Source organism: Hemiscyllium ocellatum, chromosome 42 (assembly GCF_020745735.1).
Source record: "Hemiscyllium ocellatum isolate sHemOce1 chromosome 42, sHemOce1.pat.X.cur, whole genome shotgun sequence".
NCBI classification, from domain to species: Eukaryota; Metazoa; Chordata; class Chondrichthyes; order Orectolobiformes; family Hemiscylliidae; genus Hemiscyllium; species Hemiscyllium ocellatum.
Window position 1 is genome coordinate 10603173 of NC_083442.1, and position 20616 is coordinate 10623788.

Consider the following 20616-nt stretch of genomic DNA (forward strand, 5'->3'; position numbering starts at 1 on the left):
GCCTGACACCAGAGCATACTTTGTGGTTAAGTCTATAAATTGTGGAGTTAGCAGAAGATTGTGATCAAAATCACTTCCTGTAAAGATTACAAATCAAAGCCAAATCATACACTGCACTCAAATATAATGTTAAATGGTTCCCAACATCTCTGGGAAAGACTGAAAATAAGTTTTGAAGAAGGAACACTAAGAGGAAATCAAAGAAAAACCCTTAAGATAATTAAACAAATTAACAGAATAAACATAGACAAGATGCAGAGAGATGTAGAAATAAGAGTTGGAGAAAGCAAGGACTGCCAATGCTGGAGTCAGAGTCAAAAGGTGTGGCTCTGGAAAAGCACAGCAGGTCAGGCAGCTTTCAAGGAGCAGGAGAATCAGTGTTTCGGGCATAAGCCCTTTATCAGAAATGTGACCTGCACAGGCGGAGTTAAGATTAGTTACTGATAACTAATGTAACTTCTGTAAACTTCTTATAGATTGCTAGAATGTTTACTAGGCTGATACCAGGTATGGAAGGACTGTCTTCAGAGGAAGCTTGGGCTTGGACTCTTTGGAGTTGAGAAGAACAAAAGGAGATCTTATCTAAATACACCTGACTAATGCCACTAACCTACACATCCCTAAACACTATGGGTGATTTTAAGATGGCCAATTCATCTAATCTGCAAATCTTTGGACTTTGAGGGAGGAAAGCAGAGCAAACCCACACAGACACAGGGAGAAAGTGTAAACTGCACACAGACAGACTGGAATTTTGGGTCCCTGGTACTGTCAGGTAGCAGTGCTAACCACTATGCCGCTCTTCATTAAGCTCTTCAAACCTGTATTATTATTATTGACTTTGACACAACACGTATCTTTTTACCATATATCATAATATCTTTATTGAACAAAAATTATTCTTTTGGTATTAATCAATGAATCAATTTCTAATTGCAGAAATTAGTTCCAAAGGCCTACTGCCATTTTCTCAGTTAAGTGGCTCCTATTTGCAATCCTGCCAGGTCAGTCTCTAATTTTGAGGCTGTGCTTCTCCCCAGTCTGAGATGCTCTAACCAGACGTAATTCATCTCTATCCCTTTATATATTAGTCCACATCTCATAGAAACTTTAACCATGTTAGTAAAGGAGCATAGAGGATTCACTAACTAGCGGTGGATAGAGGATTCACTAACTAGCGGTGGATAGAGGATTCACTAACTAGCAGAAGACAAAGTTGAAATAAAGGGGGCATTTTCAATATAGCAGTTTGTGGCTAATAGAGTATCACAGGGATCAGTGCTGAGGCCATAATTATTTGTTGAATATATTACTTACTTTGATAAGGAAAGTGAATTTATTTTAAACAAGTTTATAGATGTCACAAAAAATATTTGGAAAGACAAGTGGTGACATTGACATAAAGAGTCTGCAGATAGATATAGGAGAAAGTGAGGACTGCAGATGCTGAAGATCAGAGCTGAAAATGTGTTGCTGGAAAAGCGGGCATGAGCTCATTCCTGAAGAAGGGCTCATGCCTGAAACGTCAATTCTCCTGCTCCTTGGATGCTGCCTGACCTGCTGCGCTTTTCCAGCAACACATTTTCAGCTGCAAATAGATATAGACAGGTTAAGCAAATCAATGTTTGTGTAAAGATTTATAGCTTGTGTGCCGGTTGCCATGATTATGGGTATGTTTCACCGAGCTGGGAAGTTGATTTGCGGACATTTCGTCCTCTGTCTAGGTGACATCTTCATTGCTTTGGAGCCCCCTGTGAAGCTGTTGTACTGTGCCTTTGGTTCCATTCCTGTTGTTTCTGGTTGCCGATTCCGATTGTTCACTGTAGTGGCCGGTATATTGGGTCTCCATCTGTGTGTTTGTTGGTGGAGTCCATGGATGAGTGCCATGCTTCTAGAAATTCTCTGGCTGTCCTCTGTTTGGCTTGTCCTATGATCGTTGTATTGTCCCAATCGAATTTGTGGCCCCTGTCATCTGTGTGTATGGCTTCTAGTGACAGCTGATCATGGCATTTAGTGGCTGGTTGGTGTTCGTGGATGTAGATTGCTAGTTGTCTGCCTGTTTCGTGCACTCTTTGCATGGAATCTTGAAAATTATATTTGTCTTGCACATGATTGGTGTAGGACTTTTTTGACCTGGTTGTTGAGTTGTTGTCTGAATGTGGCTGTCGGCTTATGGGCTGAAATGGATCCAAGTGGTCGGAGAAGTCTGATTGTCAGTTCAGGGAGATTTTTCTTTAAAAGGTAGCGTGGCTAGTGAGTTAGGTCATGGCATGTTCTTGTCGCGTTGGTGTCTGTAAGGCATCTGTGGATGAAGTTGCAACACAACAATCATAGGACAAGCTAAACAGAGGACAGCCACAGAATTCCCAGAAGCCTGGCACTCGTCTACAGACTCTATCAGCAAGCTCGTAGACCTAGACCCAATATACTACAACGAACAACTGGAACCAGCAACCGGAAGCAGCAGGAACCAAATAAATTCCAGAAGACACAGTACAGCATCTTCACAGGAGGTTCCAAAGAACTGAAGATGTCACTTATACAGGGGACAAAACGTCTGCAAATCAACTTCCCAATTCAGGGAACATACCCACAACCACGACAGGTTAAGCAAATGGATAAAAATATGGCAGATCGAAGATAATGTGGGGAAATATCAGGTGAAGCACCTTGGCAGGAAAAATAGAGGAGCTGAATATTATATGAATGGAAAAGGATTGCAGAAAATTTTGGAACAGAGAAACTTGTAAAACTTTGTGCATAAATCTCAAAAGCTAGCATATAAATCCAGGGGGTATTAGGGACAGCAAATGGATTGTTGGCCTTTATTTCAAAGGAAATAGAAACGTTTTGCTAAAATTATACAAAGCCTTAATCAGACTGCATCTAGTCAGACTGTTCACCTATTTAAGAAAAAATCTACTGGTATTGGAGGCAGCCCAGAGAAGGTTCACTTGGGTAATACTGGATATGGAGGGATTTTCTAAGCTGGAGAGGTTGGGTAGGTTAGGCCTGCACTTATAAAAACGTAAAAACTAGCAGCAAGCAAAGACAATTCAGCCCCTAAAGCTTCCTCTACCATTTATGAGTGATCTCATCTTGGCCTCAACTCCACTTTCTTGCTCACTCTCCGTAACTTCTCAACACATTACTAATTATAACTTTATCTATCGCTTTCTTAAGTTTACTCAATATCTCAACCAGCACTAGAGAATTCCATAGCTTCATGACCCTTCAAGTGAAGTAATTTCTCTTCTTCTCTATTTTAAATCTGCTATTCCCTTAGCCTAAAATTCATTAAATTTGAGAAGAATGAGAGCAAATCTTATTGAAACATTCTTAAGAGACTTGACTGGGTACATGCAAAGAGGTTGTTTCCCCTTTTGAGTCTAGGACCAGAAGGCATAATCTCAGTGTAAGGGGTCACATATTTAAAATCAGAAGACCATAGATATAGGAGCAGAAATAGGCTATTCGGCCCATCCAGTCAGCTTTGCTGTTCAATGAGATTGTGGCTGATCTGATAATCCTCAATTCCTCTTTCCTACCGGTTCCACATTCTTTTATTGTTTAAAAGTTGTGTATGATAGAGATGGGCAAGAATTTATTGTGGATAATGAATCTGTGGAATTCCTTACTACAGGGTGCTGTTGAAGTCGAGTTGTTAAGTATATTCAAAGCTGAGATAAACAGACTTTTAACCAGTAAGAGAATCAACGATTATAAAAGACAATAAGAGATGTTATAGTTATATACAGAGAACGTGCTGGTGAAGAGTACTATTGGCCCATTGAAGGCTGAGAGTAGGGACATTGTCCATGGGGAAATGGCTGATTTGCTGAATGATCATTTTGCTGCAGTATTCTCAGCAGAAAAGGAGGATATCCTGCCAGAAGTCCTAAAGAAATTAACAAAGGATCAGGCACAGGATCTTAATAAAATTAGCTTAAGTATACCATCAAACTGAGGGGTAATAGATTAAGACAGATGTCAGAAGCAAGTTCTTTAAGCAGAGAGTCATAAGGGCATGGAATGCCCTACCTGCTAAGGTAGTCAACTCAGCCACATTAGGGAGGTTTAAACAATCTTTAGATAAGCACATGGATGATTTTAGGATAGTGTAGGGGGACAAGCTGAGAATAATTCACAGGTTGGCACAACATTGAGGGCCGAAGGGCCTGTTCTGCTCTGTATTGCTCTATGTTCTATGTTCTAATAATGGTGAAATTAATGGAACTGATGAGTGACAAATTCCCAGGACCTGATGGTTTCCATCCATGGGTATTAAAGAAGATAGGAGAGCACACTCCTGATGCCTTAAACATAATTTTTCAGAGTTCCCTGAATTCAGGGAGTTGTACATCTGGATAGGAAATTTGTACATGTCATTTCATTCTTTAAAAAGAGTGACAGAGGGAAACCAGGGACTTACAGACTAGACATCTGTGGTGGGGAAATTGCTGGCGTCTATAATCAAGGATAAGGTGACTGATCACCTCAAAATATTTCAGTTAATCGAGGGGATAGGTCATGCTGACAACAAAAAGCTTTTGCAACAGGTGACAATAGTGGTGGACAGAGGTAAGTCAGTGGATGTTGTTCGTGTGGACTCTATACAGACTTTCAGAAGGATCTTGATAAAGTCTCACACAAGAGACAGTTAACTAAGATGGGATCCCACAGAACTGAGGGCAAATTACTGACATGGATAGGAAATCGGTTGAGTGGCAGGAAATAGATGGAATAATGGGTAAGTACTCAAATTGGCAGGCATGACTAGTGTTGTCCTTCAGACATCTGTGTTGGAGTCTCAATCATTCACAATATTCATTAACGACTTGGATAATGGCATAAAAACAATCAAACATCCAAAATTGGGCAGCATTATAGACAGTGTTGGCGATAGCATTAAAATTTTAACAGGATATTGATAGATTAAATGAATAGACATTGTTCGAATATTGCGTGCAATTCTGATCTCCTTCCTATCGGAAAGATGCTGTGAAACTTGAAAGGGTTCAGAAAGGATTTACAGGATGTTGCCAGGATTGGAGGATTTGATCTACGGTGAGAAGCTGAACAGGCTGGGGCTGTTTTCCCTGGAGCATCGGAGGCTGAGGGGTGACCTTATAGAGGTTTACAAAATTATGAGGGGCGTGGATAGGGTAAATAGGCAAAGTCTTTTCCCTGGGGTCAGAGAGTCTAGAACTAAAGGGCATAGGTTTAGGGTGAGAGGGGAAAGATATAAAAGAGACCTAAGGGGCAACTTTTTCACACAGAGGTGGTATGTGTATGGAATGAGCTGCCAGAGGAAGTGGTGGAGGCTGGTACAATTGCAACATTTAAGAGGCATTTGGATGGATATATGAATAGGAAGGGTTTGGAGGGATATGGACAGGGTGCTAGCAGGTGGGACTAGATTGGGTTGGTTTATCTGGTTGGCATGGACGGGTTGGACCAAGGGTCTGTTTCCATGCTTTATATCTGTATGACTGAAAATGGAAATTGAAAGGTTCGGAACACAAAAGCAATCCTGAAGAAGGGCTTATGCCCGAAACGTTGATTCTCCTGTTCCTTGGATGCTGCCTGACCTGCTGCGCTTTTCCAGCAACACATTTTTCAGCTCTGATCTCCAGCATCTGCAGTCGTCACCTTCTCCTACACGAAGGGTTAATACTTACAGACTGTGGAGTGGTGTGCTGTTGGGCTGGTTTGCTGCAGGTGGAGTGCTGTGTGACAAATCTGATGGGGAGGTGAAACTTTGGACCATGTTTCACCTCTCGCCGGAAGAGGAAACATCATTTGAAACAATAAGCTCTGCTCGCGAGCGTGCGTGAAAACAACTGACTGTGAATCGTGGGCTTTAACGGGGTTTTTTTTGTGTAGATACCATCGATAAATCATCGAGAGTATAAAAACTGCTGTGCCTTTTGTTTAGAGAGAGACGGCGTGGTCAAGTCCCATAGTTAGGGTCAGAGTCACGCTGCCTCTCCCAAAAGCTTTTGTTTAATGAACAGTTCCTTGACTTGCTTCTAAATTTGCATTTTTAAAAAATTAATTCTACCTAAAACAAATTGGTGCTACAAGCAGGGTTCTGTTCACTGTCCCGGGTAGGGTGACCACCTCCTGGGCTTTGGGGCAGGATTTCGGTCAAAGGCAAGTCAGACTACAGAAACTGTTAGATAAAAACAATGACTGCAGATGCTGGAAACCAGATTCTGGATTAGTGGTGCTGGAAGAGCACAGCAGTTCATGCAGCATCCAAGGAGCAGGAAAATTGACATTCAGGGCAAAAGCCCTTCATCAGGAACTGTTGATCTGTTCAGAGTGAATAAGTGAGTGTCTGTTGTGTGACCTCTGAGTTGAGTCAGTGTGATTGTTCCCGCTTGGATTTCAAAGTCTATGAGGCCGGCCAATTGATGGACCAAAAGGATTCCAATTTTCTTGGTCCTGTCTTTTCGCACATGTGCCAATTTCACTGTTAATCTAGGGTCTGGAACAGATCCCAACCGCTCATCCTCCTCTGTCTAATGAGTGAATGTCTGTCTGTCATATACCGGGACCTGTGGGTCCCCATTGATCTCCCTATTCTGCCATAACAATGATAGCTTTATACTCATGGAACCTCTGTTGGTCGATCGCATTTACCCGCAAGTCACGTCTCACCCAGGATCGTTCCTATCAATGTCCGGCAATACCTGTTTTAGGAATCATCAGTTCCCTATATTCAGCTTATTTAATCTAGGCATTTATCCCAAGCGGGAACTGACTCAACTCAGAGGTCACACAACACAAGCCAGCCCGAAGAAAACTCAAATTGGGAAAACTAAAGTTCTTTATTTATAGAGTCATAGAGATGTATAGCATGGAAACAGATCCTTTGGTCCAACTCGCCCATGTCGACGAGTTATTCTAACCTAATCTAGTCCCATTTGCCAGCACTTGGCCCATACCCCTCCAAATCTTTCCTATTCATATGTCCATCCAGATGCCTTTTAAATGCTGCAATTGTACCAGCATCTGGCAGCTCATTCCATACACACGCCACCTTCTGCGTGAAAAGGCTGCAACTTAAGTCCCTTTTATCTCTTTCCCCTCTCACCCTAAACCTATGCCCTCTAGTTCTGTCTATTTATCCTATCCATGCCCCTAATGATTTTGTAACCCTCTATAAGGTAACCCCTCAGCCTCCAATGCTCCAGGGAAAAAAGTTCCAACTTATTCAGCCTCTCCCTCTAGCTCAAATCCTCCAACCCTGGCAACATCCTTGTAAATCGTTTTTGAACCCTTTCAAGTTTCACAATATCCTCCTGACAGGAAGGAGACCAGAATTGCATGCAATATTCCAAATATAGCCCAATCGATGTCCTGTACAGCCGAAACATGACCTCCCAATTCCTGTACTCAATGTTCTAACCAATTCAGGCAAGCATACCAAACGCCTTCTTCACTATCCTATCTGGGACATTTAATTTCCCAAGACATGAAAGAAATGCCTGCAGACGGGAAGACAGTTATATAACAGATGTCATGACCCGTGACAGTCTATGGTGTGAGAAAGGTCTTGGGCTTGTTTAATTACTGCAGGAATTTTATCCCTGGGCTTGCACCCCTGTCAAACATGAACAGATAATGGACACCTTACTGGAGGCCAGCGAGGTCCAATTGGAGGCTGCAGTGTTGAAGGTCAAGGTCTACCAGAGGGAACCAGACAAAGAGAATCCTAAGTGGCACATTTTTAAGAGGAACCAGGCTGCTGATAAATCTGCTCAGTCAGTCCCAGAGACAGAAGATATTCAGCCCTTCTCTGCCACCTTCGCTGATGATGGCCTGGCCATAAGTAATACCCAATTGCACGCTGATACCCTTGAGGGCAAACATGCAAGGTGGAAGATGCAGGGGGCTGTGCCAGATGAGAAAGGTGTCTGGAGATTGAATGACAAGATTATAACCCCAACATACCCCAACATGCATCCAACATACTCTAATGCACTTACATCATGATGTGTCCCAAGTGGGCCATGATGCCATGGTGACCAGTATCAGGAAGGAATGGTGGTGGAAAGGTATGGGCAGAGATATAGCTCGATTCTGTGTGATGTGTGCCCAGCACAATCCAGACAGGCCTGTTAAAATTAGAATGAGGGACCAGCTGCACCTAAGGGGGGTCCTGGGCACATGTACAGATAGATTTTATGGGATCTCTTCTCAATCCCAGGGAAAGACATATTTCCTTGTGATTATTCACCAATTCACCAGGAGGCCTACCCTACCCGGAACTGCTCAGCTAACACCATGGCAAGGATTTTAGCTGAGGAAGTGATTCCCAGGTGGGGGAGTGCCATCACAGATTGACTCTGACCAGGGAGTCCATTTCACTGGAAAAATCATATGTCAGCTGATGGGCATTAAACAAAAATTTCACAGACCCTACCATCCACAAAGTATTGGCACGGTGGAGTGAATGAACAGAACTCTTAAAACCTCCCTTGCTAAGGTCATGCAGGACTCTGACAAATGCTGGACTGAGATCCTGCTTGCGATACTCATGCGATTCCAGTCCATCACAAGCCAGTTGACTGGTTTTATCCCTTAGGAGTTGATGACTGGTAGGGCAATGCAACTGCCCGAGTCCATCATCATGGGGGGAGTTCCGATGTTGGCCCTCTCCGCGATAGAATACATCACCATGTGCTTGAACTGCGTGCCCAGTTGAAGGAGATGTGGAAAACAGTCAGGCTCAAACAGGAGGGACAGGATGAACAGAGGCAATTAGAGGATTGTCTCGTAGTCCCATCAGCGGGTATTAAGTTATGGTTAAGACTCTACCCATTAAACCTGGCTTCACCCCTAAGTGCAATGGTCCCTATGAGGTTATCATTAATGGTGACACATGCACTAGTGTTGACATGTGAGGGAAAGGGGTCTGGAAATACTGGTCCCAGCTGAAGAAATATACAGGCACCAATTGAGAGTTCACCCTCTGCTTTTGTTCCAAACTGACTCCTCTTGAAGCCTGGACAAAAGGACAAAACTGTGGCAGATGGATTTTAATACAAGCAAATTTGAGATTATCCATTTTGAGCTGAAAAAGGATAGATCAGGTTTTTTTTAGAATTTAGTGGATGTCCAACAAGGGTTCAGGTGCATAACTCTTTAAAATGCCACGAATAGGTGCTGAAAATAGTCAAGATTGCTAGTGGAATGCTGGCCTTCATAACTAAAGGACTGGGTATATGGATGCAGATGTTATTTTGCAGTTATACAAAACTGTAGATAGACTCCACTTAGGATACTGTGAGCAGTTTGGGCACCTTAGGAAGGATGTTTTGGCCTTAGAGGGAGTTCAATGCAGGTTTACAAGGATGATACCTGGCTTTCAGTGATTATGTGATCAGGAGAGATTAGAAAGGTTTCAAAATATTCACAGGGAAAGACAGGGTTGATAAAGATGAAGTACTTACACTAGTTGAAGATTCTAGAATGATGGAGCATTGCCTAAGCATTAGGTCAGGGTCACGCAGGAAAGATGTTAGAAAGCACTTCTACATTTAAAAGTTTAGAATGTTCTTCCTCAAACAGAGGTTAATGTTAATTAAATTGTTAACTTTAAATATAAGATAATCTTTTTTTTATTAAGCTAGGGTATAAAGCAAATTTGCTAATGTTACTATTAATACCATCTTCTATATCATTAATATATATTGTAAAAAGCAGCGGTCCCAGCACTGATCCCTGCGGTACCCTACTGGTCACCGCCTGCCATTCTGAAAGGGAGCCGTTTATCACTACTCTTTGTTTCCTGTCAGCCAGTCAATTTTCAATCCAAGTCAGTACTTTTCCCCCAATACCATGCACCCTAATTTTGCTCACTAACCTCCTATGTGGGACTTTGTCAAAGGCTTCCTGAAAGTCTAGATACACAACATCCACTGGGTCTCCCTTGTCCATCTTCAGGGTTACATCCTCAAAAAATTCCAAAAGATTAGTCAAGCATGATTTCCCCTTCATAAATCCATGCTGACTCTGACCTATCCTCTTATTGCTATTCAGATGTGTCATAATTCCATCCTTTATAATTGACTCCAGCATCTTTCCCACCACTGAGGTCAGACTAACTGGTCTATAATTTCCTGCTTTCTCTCTCGCTCCTTTCTTAAAAAGTTGTACAACATTAGCCACCCTCCTGAAGCTATCGAACTCTGGAAAATAATCATCAACGCATCCACGGTTTCTAGAGACACCTCCTTCACTCCCCTGGGATGTAGACCATCAGTCCCCGGGGACTTATCAGCCTTCAGGCCTAACAGTCTCTCCAACACCAATTCCTGGCAAATATAAATTTCCTTCAGTTCAGGTCCTTCAGCCACTGTTACCTCAGGGAGATTGCTTGTGTCTTCCCCAGTGAACACAGATCTGACGTACCAATTCAACTCTTCTGCCATTTCTTTGTTCCCCGTAATATATTCCCCTGTTTCTGTCTTCATGGGCCCAATTTTAGTCTTAACCATTTTTTTCCCTTTCACATACCTAAAAAAGCTTTTACTATCCTCCTTTATATTTTTGGCCAGTTTACCTTCGTACCTCATTTTTTCTCTGTGTATTTCCTTCTTAGTAATCCTCTGTTGTTCTTTAAAAGCTTCCCAGTCCTCTGTTTTCCCACTCATCTTTGCTATGTTATATTTTTTCTCTTTTGACTTTATATGTTTCTTAACATCCCTCATCAGTCACGGCCACCCCTGCCTCCTCATAGGATCTTTCTTCCTTTTTGGAATGAACTGATCCTACATCTCCTGCATTATACCCAGAAATATCTGCCATTGTTCCTCCACTGTCATCCCTGCCAAGGTACTGCACCATTGAACTTTGGCCAGCTCCTCCCTCATAGCTCCATAGTTCCCTTTATTCAACTGAAATATTGTCACTACTGATTGTACCCTCTCCCTTTCAAATTGCAGATTGAAGCTTATTGTATTATGGTCACTACCTCCTAATGGCTCCTTCAATTCGAGGTCCCTGATCAATTCTGGTTTGTTGCACAATACCAGATCCAGAATTTCCTTCTCCCTGGTAGGCTCCAGCACCAGCTGTTCTAAGAATCCATCTCAGAGGCACTCCACAAAGTCTCTTTCTTGAGGGCCAATACCATCCTGATTCTCCCAGTCTACCTGCATGTTGAAATCCCCATACCACTGGAGTAACATCTTTGCGACAGGCCAATTTCAGCTCCTTATTCAACTTTCACCCTACATCCATACTACTGTTTGGGGGCCTGTAGATAGCTTAGAATTTCTCAGCTCTATCCATACTGACTCTACATCCCCTGATTCTAGGTCCCCCCCGCCCGCGCAAGGGACTGAATATCATCCCTTACCAACAAGGCCACCTTACTCCCTCTGCCCATCAGTTTGTCCTTACGATAGCACATATATCCTTGAATATTCATTTCCCAGGCCCTGTCCACTTCAAGCCACGTCTCAGTTATCCCCACAATATCGTAGCTGCCAATTTCCAAAAGAGCCTCAAGCTTTTTTTTATTTCAAAAATATACTTTATTCATAAAATAATTTGATGGGCTGTACAGTTGGTCATGCCATACATATGTAAACATTTACATACAGAGATCAGAAATTATCATTTTTATATACAGGTCTGTACATTTTTCAATCATATGCCCATATATTTAGCTGAGGCGTCAGCAGAGCCCAAATGACTGCATGGGCCCCCTTGAACCTCAAACTCATTTTTTAAAATTTCAAAATATACTTTATTCATAAAATTAAATCTTTGGTACCCGTACAATTTGTCATGTTGTTCATAGATATATACATTGCATGTCTTAACATTACAAAGAACAGATTGAATTAATCGAATTTACAGTTTTCCTATTTACAGTTCCCTTTATTAACCATCCAGTCTCTTATTATTTAGCTGTGGCTTCAGCAGAACCCACCTACTGAGTGGGTGCCCTGTTATACGATAGCAAAGGAACCTTCTTTAACCCCCAGTTTATGGGGTTACCATTGTCCATTTGACTGTCCTGTCTCTGGGGTAGCTGTCTGCATCCCCATGGTGAGCACAAACTGCTGGACCTTCATTGGGCTGAGGTAGCTATCCAGCTCCTCACTGGGGTCATTTATCCGCTCTGGTGTCATTGAGCCAAAGCAAGGGTCTGCACCGTCCAGTTCTGTGTCTGACAATGGGACTGTCAGAGGATCACAGCTTTCAGTTACCTGTAGTTGTGGGGCAGTGGGTACCCCCTGGTTCTCACTGGGTGGAGGGTGGACTTTGGGGGTCCGTTGTTTCCTGGTTGGGAGGAAATGCCCTCCTCTTTATCTATGGCGCTCTGTCTCTTCTTCTGGTGGTGATGACCTTCTTTGCGCCCGTCTTCCCCATCCGAAGAGCCAGCCGTCTCTCCCTCGTGAAGCTGTCTTTTCCCCCTTTGCTGGGAGGCTTTGGGGGCCTGGCAGGATTTTCTCTTCCTGTTTTTAATAAGTATCCACTCCTCTGCCTTCTCGATTACTTCCTCCTCCATTGCTTCCATCCGCCCAGCTAGAGCTAGGATCAGCTGCTGTGTCTCTTTGCTGGCTGCTGCCTCCTCCACTCCAGCCTGTTCTTCTTTCTGGGTGCCACCAGTCTCCGTTTCCCTGCTGTCTGGGTGGACCTTGCTGGTCACCTTGCAATCCGCCACCACGTGCCCCGCCTTCCCCCAGGTTCGGTACACTTTCTGCTGCCCTGCATATGTCAGGTAGCCTCTGCTCCCTCCAATTGTGAAGCTCGAGGGTGGGTGGGGAATGTTCCTATTATCATCGACCCTCAGAGTTACCCTGACCTGCCGCTTACTGGTCCAGATCCCAAAGGGGTTGATCACATTGGTCGCTTCTCCCTCAACTTGGACGTACCTTCCCAGGAAGGTCATGACATCAGCCGCTGGAACGTAGGGGTTATACATATGGATCGTATTCCATCTTATTTCTAATGCTTCATGCATTCATATATAGTATTTTTAATTTGTTGCTACCCTCATCCTTCCTATCAACCCCAATCTCACTCAACCTTACGGCTTGATCCCTTTCTGAGTTTTCTGCTTCATTGATACGTTGTCTTTCTTCACTTCCCTTATTCTAACTTTCCCTTCAATTTCCTTCTTAAACTTCCAGTTTGTCCCCCCCCCGCCCCCTCCTCCCCTACTTAGTTTAGGTGCATGGTAATTGAGGGGCGGGTCTTGGTGATTGACAGGAGCCGGAACATGCTGATTGACAGGGGGCGGGTCTTAGTGATTGACAGGATTGGGTCCAGGCGACTGACATGGGGCGGGTCATCCCTGACATGGGGAGGCGGGACCTGTTAATTGGCATAGTTTACAACCTATAGAAATCTAGAGGTCGGACGCGGTGGGGGTTTCCAGCATTGATGGGCAGACACTCAAACCAATGGAAATACAGGAAGGCGGCACCTGTTTCGTTAGCCGCCTCTGATTGGCGGAGTGGGATCTATGGTAACGGAAGGCGGGGCTGTGAGCGGTGGTTCTTGCAGCGTGAACATGGCAGCGGCAGCGACATTGACAGGATGGCGGAACGCGGTAAGGGCAACCGGTGCAGAGGTGAACTGTGGAGACTCCGGGAGTAGCGGTGAACTGCGGGCGGGAATCTGCTGTGAGGCCGGGGTGGGGAACCTGAGGCTGACTCAATGGACCGGGCCTGGCCAGGTCCGGGTGTGTGGGTGGAAGGGAGACCGCGGCCTGTGACTGAGAGAGGATGGAGGATGGAGGGGGATGGAGGATGGGGGGGGATGGAGGATGGGGGGGGATGGGGCTGATGAGGGGGATGGGGGCTGGAGGATGGGGGCGGAATGGGGGCTGGGGGCTGGAGGATGATGGGGATGGGGGCTGGAGGATGGGGGTGGAATGGGGGCTGGGGGCTGGAGGATGGGGGCGGAATGGGGGCAGGAGGATGGAGGATGATGGGGATGGGGGCTGGAGGATGATGGGGATGGGGGCAGGAGGATGGGGGCGGAATGGGGGCAGGAGGATGGAGGATGATGGGGATGGGGGCTGGAGGATGATGGGGATGGGGGCAGGAGGATGGGGGCGGAATGGGGGCAGGAGGATGGAGGATGATGGGGATGGGGGCTGGAGGATGGAGGATGATGGGGATGGGGGCTGGAGGATGGAGGATGATGGGGATGGGGGCTGGAGGATGGGGGGATGGGGGCTGGAGGATGGGGGGGGCGATGGGGGCTGGAGGATGGGGGGGCGATGGGGGCTGGAGGATGGGGGGGCGATGGGGGCTGGAGGATGGGGGGGGCGATGGGGGCTGGAGGATGGGGGGGGCGATGGGGGCTGGAGGATGGGGGGGGCGATGGGGGCTGGAGGATGGGGGGGGCGATGGGGGCTGGAGGATGGGGGGGGCGATGGGGGCTGGAGGATGGGGGCTGGAGGATGGGGGGGGCGATGGGGGCTGGAGGATGGGGGGGCGATGGGGGCTGGAGGATGGGGGGGGCGATGGGGGCTGGAGGATGGGGGGGGCGATGGGGGCTGGAGGATGGGGGGGGCGATGGGGGCTGGAGGATAGGGGGGGCGATGGGGGCTGGAGGATAGGGGGGGCGATGGGGGCTGGAGGATAGGGGGGGCGATGGGGGCTGGAGGATAGGGGGGGCGATGGGGGCTGGAGGATGGGGGGGGCGATGGGGGCTGGAGGATGGGGGGGGCGATGGGGGCTGGAGGATGGGGGGGGCGATGGGGGCTGGAGGATGGGGGGGCGATGGGGGCTGGAGGATGGGGGGGCGATGGGGGCTGGAGGATGGGGGGGCGATGGGGGGTGGAATGGGGGCTGGGGGCTGGAGGAGGATGGGGGTGGAATGGGGGCTGGGGGCTGGAGGATGATGGGGATGGGGGCGGAATGGGGGCTGGAGGATGGAGGATGATGGGGATGGGGGCGGAATGGGGGCTGGAGGATGGAGGATGATGCGGATGGGGGCTGGAGGATGGAGGATGATGGGGATGGGGGCTGGAGGATGGAGGATGATGGGGATGGGGGCTGGAGGATGATGGGGATGGGGGCTGGAGGATGGGGGTGGAATGGGGGCTGGGGGCTGGAGGATGGGGGCGGAATGGGGGCAGGAGGATGGAGGATGATGGGGATGGGGGCTGGAGGATGGAGGATGATGGGGATGGGGGCTGGAGGATGGAGGATGATGGGGATGGGGGCTGGAGGATGGGGGGGCGATGGGGGCTGGAGGATGGGGGGGCGATGGGGGCTGGAGGATGGGGGGGCGATGGGGGCTGGAGGATGGGGGTGGAATGGGGGGTGGAATGGGGGCTGGGGGCTGGACGATGGGGGTGGAATGGGGGCTGGGGGCTGGAGGATGATGGGGATGGGGGCGGAATGGGGGCTGGAGGATGGAGGATGATGGGGATGGGGGCTGGAGGATGGGGGTGGAATGGGGGCTGGGGGCTGGAGGATGGGGGCGGAATGGGGGCAGGAGGATGGAGGATGATGGGGATGGGGGCTGGAGGATGGAGGATGATGGGGATGGGGGCTGGAGGATGGGGGGGCGATGGGGGCTGGAGGATGGGGGGGCGATGGGGGCTGGAGGATGGGGGTGGAATGGGGGGTGGAATGGGGGCTGGGGGCTGGACGATGGGGGTGGAATGGGGGCTGGGGGCTGGAGGATGATGGGGATGGGGGCGGAATGGGGGCTGGAGGATGGAGGATGATGGGGATGGGGGCTGGAGGATGGGGGTGGAATGGGGGCTGGGGGCTGGAGGATGATGGGGATGGGGGCTGGAGGATGGGGGTGGAATGGGGGCTGGGGGCTGGAGGATGATGGGGATGGGGGCGGAATGGGGGCAGGAGGATGGAGGATGATGGGGATGGGGGCTGGAGGATGGAGGATGATGGGGATGGGGGCTGGAGGATGGGGGGATGGGGGCTGGAGGATGGGGGGGGGGATGGGGGCTGGAGGATGGGGGGGGCGATGGGGGCTGGAGGATGGGGGGGGCGATGGGGGCTGGAGGATGGGGGGGGCGATGGGGGCTGGAGGATGGGGGGGGCGATGGGGGCTGGAGGATGGGGGGGGCGATGGGGGCTGGAGGATGGGGGGGGCGATGGGGGCTGGAGGATGGGGGGGGCGATGGGGGCTGGAGGATGGGGGGGGCGATGGGGGCTGGAGGATGGGGGGGGCGATGGGGGCTGGAGGATGGGGGGGGCGATGGGGGCTGGAGGATGGGGGGGGCGATGGGGGCTGGAGGATGGGGGGGGCGATGGGGGCTGGAGGATGGGGGGGGCGATGGGGGCTGGAGGATGGGGGGGGCGATGGGGGCTGGAGGATGGGGGGGGCGATGGGGGCTGGAGGATGGGGGGGGCGATGGGGGCTGGAGGATGGGGGGGGCGATGGGGGCTGGAGGATGGGGGGGCGATGGGGGCTGGAGGATGGGGGGGCGATGGGGGCTGGAGGATGGGGGGGCGATGGGGGCTGGAGGATGGGGGGGCGATGGGGGCTGGGGGCTGGAGGATGGGGGTGGAATGGGGGGTGGAATGGGGGCTGGGGGCTGGAGGATGATGGGGATGGGGGCGGAATGGGGGCTGGAGGATGGAGGATGATGGGGATGGGGGCTGGAGGATGGGGGTGGAATGGGGGCTGGGGGCTGGAGGATGATGGGGATGGGGGCTGGAGGATGGGGGTGGAATGGGGGCTGGGGGCAGGAGGATGGGGGCGGAATGGGGGCAGGAGGATGGAGGATGATGGGGATGGGGGCTGGAGGATGGAGGATGATGGGGATGGGGGCTGGAGGATGGGGGGATGGGGGCTGGAGGATGGGGGGGGCGATGGGGGCTGGAGGATGGGGGGGGCGATGGGGGCTGGAGGATGGGGGGGGCGATGGGGGGTGGAATGGGGGCTGGGGGCTGGAGGATGATGGGGATGGGGGCGGAATGGGGGCTGGAGGATGGAGGATGATGGGGATGGGGGCTGGAGGATGGGGTGGAATGGGGGCTGGGGGCTGGAGGATGATGGGGATGGGGGCTGGAGGATGGGGGTGGAATGGGGGCTGGGGGCTGGAGGATGATGGGGATGGGGGCTGGAGGATGGGGGTGGAATGGGGGCTGGGGGCTGGAGGATGGGGGCGGAATGGGGGCTGGAGGATGGAGGATGATGGGGATGGGGGCTGGAGGATGGAGGATGATGGGGATGGGGGCTGGAGGATGGGGGGATGGGGGCTGGAGGATGGGGGGGGCGATGGGGGCTGGAGGATGGGGGGGGCGATGGGGGCTGGAGGATGGGGGGGGCGATGGGGGCTGGAGGATGGGGGGGCGATGGGGGCTGGAGGATGGGGGGGGCGATGGGGGCTGGAGGATGGGGGGGGCGATGGGGGCTGGAGGATGGGGGGGGCGATGGGGGCTGGAGGATGGGGGGGGCGATGGGGGCTGGAGGATGGGGGGGGCGATGGGGGCTGGAGGATGGGGGCTGGGGGCTGGAGGATGATGGGGATGGAGGATGATGGGGATGGGGGCTGGAGGATGGGGGTGGAATGGGGGCTGGGGGCTGGAGGATGATGGGGATGGGGGCTGGAGGATGGGGGCAGAATGGGGGCAGGAGGATGGAGGATGATGGGGATGGGGGCTGGAGGATGGAGGATGATGGGGATGGGGGCTGGAGGATGGGGGGGCGATGGGGGCTGGAGGATGGGGGGGGCGATGGGGGCTGGAGGATGGGGGGGCGATGGGGGCTGGAGGATGGGGGGGCGATGGGGGCTGGAGGATGGGGGGGGCGATGGGGGCTGGAGGATGGGGGGGGCGATGGGGGCTGGAGGATGGGGGGGCGATGGGGGCTGGAGGATGGGGGGGGCGATGGGGGGTGGAGGATGGGGGGGGCGATGGGGGCTGGAGGATGGGGGGGGCGATGGGGGCTGGAGGATGGGGGGGGCGATGGGGGCTGGAGGATGGGGGGGGCGATGGGGGCTGGAGGATGGGGGGGCGATGGGGGCTGGGGCTGGAGGATGATGGGGATGGGGGCTGGAGGATGGGGGTGGAATGGGGGCTGGAGGATGATGGGGATGGGGGCTGGAGGATGGGGGTGGAATGGGGGCTGGAGGATGGAGGATGATGGGGATGGGGGCTGGAGGATGGGGGTGGAATGGGGGCTGGGGGCTGGAGGAATATGGGGATGGGGGCTGGAGGATGGGGGCGGAATGGGGGCAGGAGGATGGAGGATGATGGGGATGGGGGCTGGAGGATGGGGGGGCGATGGGGTCTGGGGGCTGGAGGATAATGGGGATGGGGGCTGGAGGATGGGGGCGGAATGGGGGCTGGAGGATGATGGGGATGGGGGCTGGAGGATGGAGGATGATGGGGATGGGGGCTGGAGGATGGGGGGGGGATGGGGGCTGGAGGATGGAGGGGGATGGGGGCTGGAGGATGGCGGGGGCGATGGGGGCTGGAGGATGGGGGGGCGATGGGGGCTGGAGGATGGGGGGGCGATGGGGGCTGGAGGATGGGGGGGCGATGGGGGCTGGAGGATGGGGGTGGAATGGGGGCTGGGGGCTGGAGGATGATGGGGATGGGGGCGGAATGGGGGCTGGGGGCTGGAGGATGATGGGGATGGGGGCTGGAGGATGGGGGTGGAATGGGGGCTGGGGGCTGGAGGATGGGGGCGGAATGGGGGCAGGAGGATGGAGGATGATGGGGATGGGGGCTGGAGGATGGAGGATGATGGGGATGGGGGCTGGAGGATGGGGGGGCGATGGGGGCTGGAGGATGGAGGATGATGGGGATGGGGGCTGGAGGATGGGGGGGCGATGGGGGCTGGAGGATGGGGGGGCGATGGGGGCTGGAGGATAGGGGGGCGATGGGGTCTGGGGGCTGGAGGATAATGGGGATGGGGGCTGGAGGATGGGGGCGGAATGGGGGCTGGAGGATGGAGGATGATGGGGATGGGGGCTGGAGGATGGGGGCGGAATGGGGGCTGGAGGATGGGGGGGGATGGGGGCTGGAGGATGGGGGGGCGATGGGGGCTGGAGGATGGGGGGGCGATGGGGGCTGGGGCTGGAGGATGATGGGGATGGGGGCTGGAGGATGGGGGTGGAATGGGGGCTGGGGGCTGGAGGATGATGGGGATGGGGGCTGGAGGATGGGGGTGGAATGGGGGCTGGGGGCTGGAGGATGATGGGGATGGGGGCTGGAGGATGGGGGTGGAATGGGGGCTGGAGGATGGAGGATGATGGGGATGGGGGCTGGAGGATGGGGGTGGAATGGGGGATGGGGGCTGGAGGATGGGGGCGGAATGGGGGCTGGAGGATGGGGGGGCGATGGGGGCTGGAGGATGGGGGGGCGATGGGGGCTGGAGGATGGGGGGGCGATGGGGTCTGGGGGCTGGAGGATAATGGGGATGGGGGCTGGAGGATGGGGGCGGAATGGGGGCTGGAGGATGGAGGATGATGGGGATGGGGGCTGGAGGATGGAGGATGATGGGGATGGGGGCTGGAGGATGGAGGATGATGGGGATGGGGGCTGGAGGATGGGGGGGCGATGGGGGCTGGAGGATGGGGGGGCGATGGAGGATGGGGGGGCGATGGGGGCTGGAGGATGGGGGGGCGATGGGGGCTGGAGGATGGGGGGGGCGATGGGGGCTGGAGGATGGGGGGGGCGATGGGGGCTGGAGGATGGGGGGGCGATGGGGGCTGGAGGATGGGGGGGGCGATGGGGGCTGGAGGATGGGGGGGCGATGGGGGCTGGAGGATGGGGGGGCGATGGGGGCTGGAGGATGGGGGGGCGATGGGGGCTGGAGGATGGGGGGCGATGGGGGCTGGAGGATGGGGGCTGGGGGCTGGAGGATGATGGGGATGGGGCCGGAATGGGGGCTGGAGGATGGAGGATGATGGGGATGGGGGCTGGAGGATGGGGGTGGAATGGGGGCTGGGGGCTGGAGGATGATGGGGATGGGGGCTGGAGGATGGGGGTGGAATGGGGGCTGGGGGCTGGAGGATGATGGGGATGGGGGCTGGAGGATGGGGGCGGAATGGGGGCAGGAGGATGGAGGATGATGGGGATGGGGGCTGGAGGATGGAGGATGATGGGGATGGGGGCTGGAGGATGGGGGGATGGGGGCTGGAGGATGGGGGGGCGATGGGGGCTGGAGGATGGGGGGGCGATGGGGGCTGGAGGATGGGGGGCGATGGGGGCTGGAGGATGGGGGGGCGATGGGGGCTGGAGGATGGGGGGGCGATGGGGGCTGGGGGCTGGAGGATGATGGGGATGGGGGCTGGAGGATGGGGGCGGAATGGGGGCTGGGGGCTGGAGGATGATGGAGATGGGGGCTGGAGGATGGAGGATGATGGGGATGGGGGCTGGAGGATGGGGGCGGAATGGGGGCAGGAGGATGGAGGATGATGGGGATGGGGGCTGGAGGATGGAGGATGATGGGGATGGGGGCTGGAGGATGGGGGGATGGGGGCTGGAGGATGGGGGGGGGATGGGGGCTGGAGGATGGGGGGGCGATGGGGGCTGGAGGATGGGGGGCGATGGGGGCTGGAGGATGGGGGGCGATGGGGGCTGGAGGATGGGGGGGCGATGGGGGCTGGAGGATGGGGGGGCGATGAGGGCTGGAGGATGGGGGGGA

At 52.9% G+C, this 20616-nt stretch overlaps 1 protein-coding gene across 1 annotated transcript in view; it reads left to right on the forward strand.

Annotated features, from left to right (window-relative positions):
• The first annotated feature begins 13507 nt into the window (after positions 1–13507).
• idh3a (isocitrate dehydrogenase (NAD(+)) 3 catalytic subunit alpha) overlaps positions 13508–20616 on the forward strand; it is a 48822-nt gene continuing 41713 nt past the window's right edge. The window contains exon 1 of the mRNA XM_060853625.1: positions 13508–13582. Coding sequence (XP_060709608.1) covers positions 13544–13582 — 39 coding nt within the window. The 5' untranslated portion in view covers positions 13508–13543. The remainder of the gene's footprint in view (positions 13583–20616) is intronic.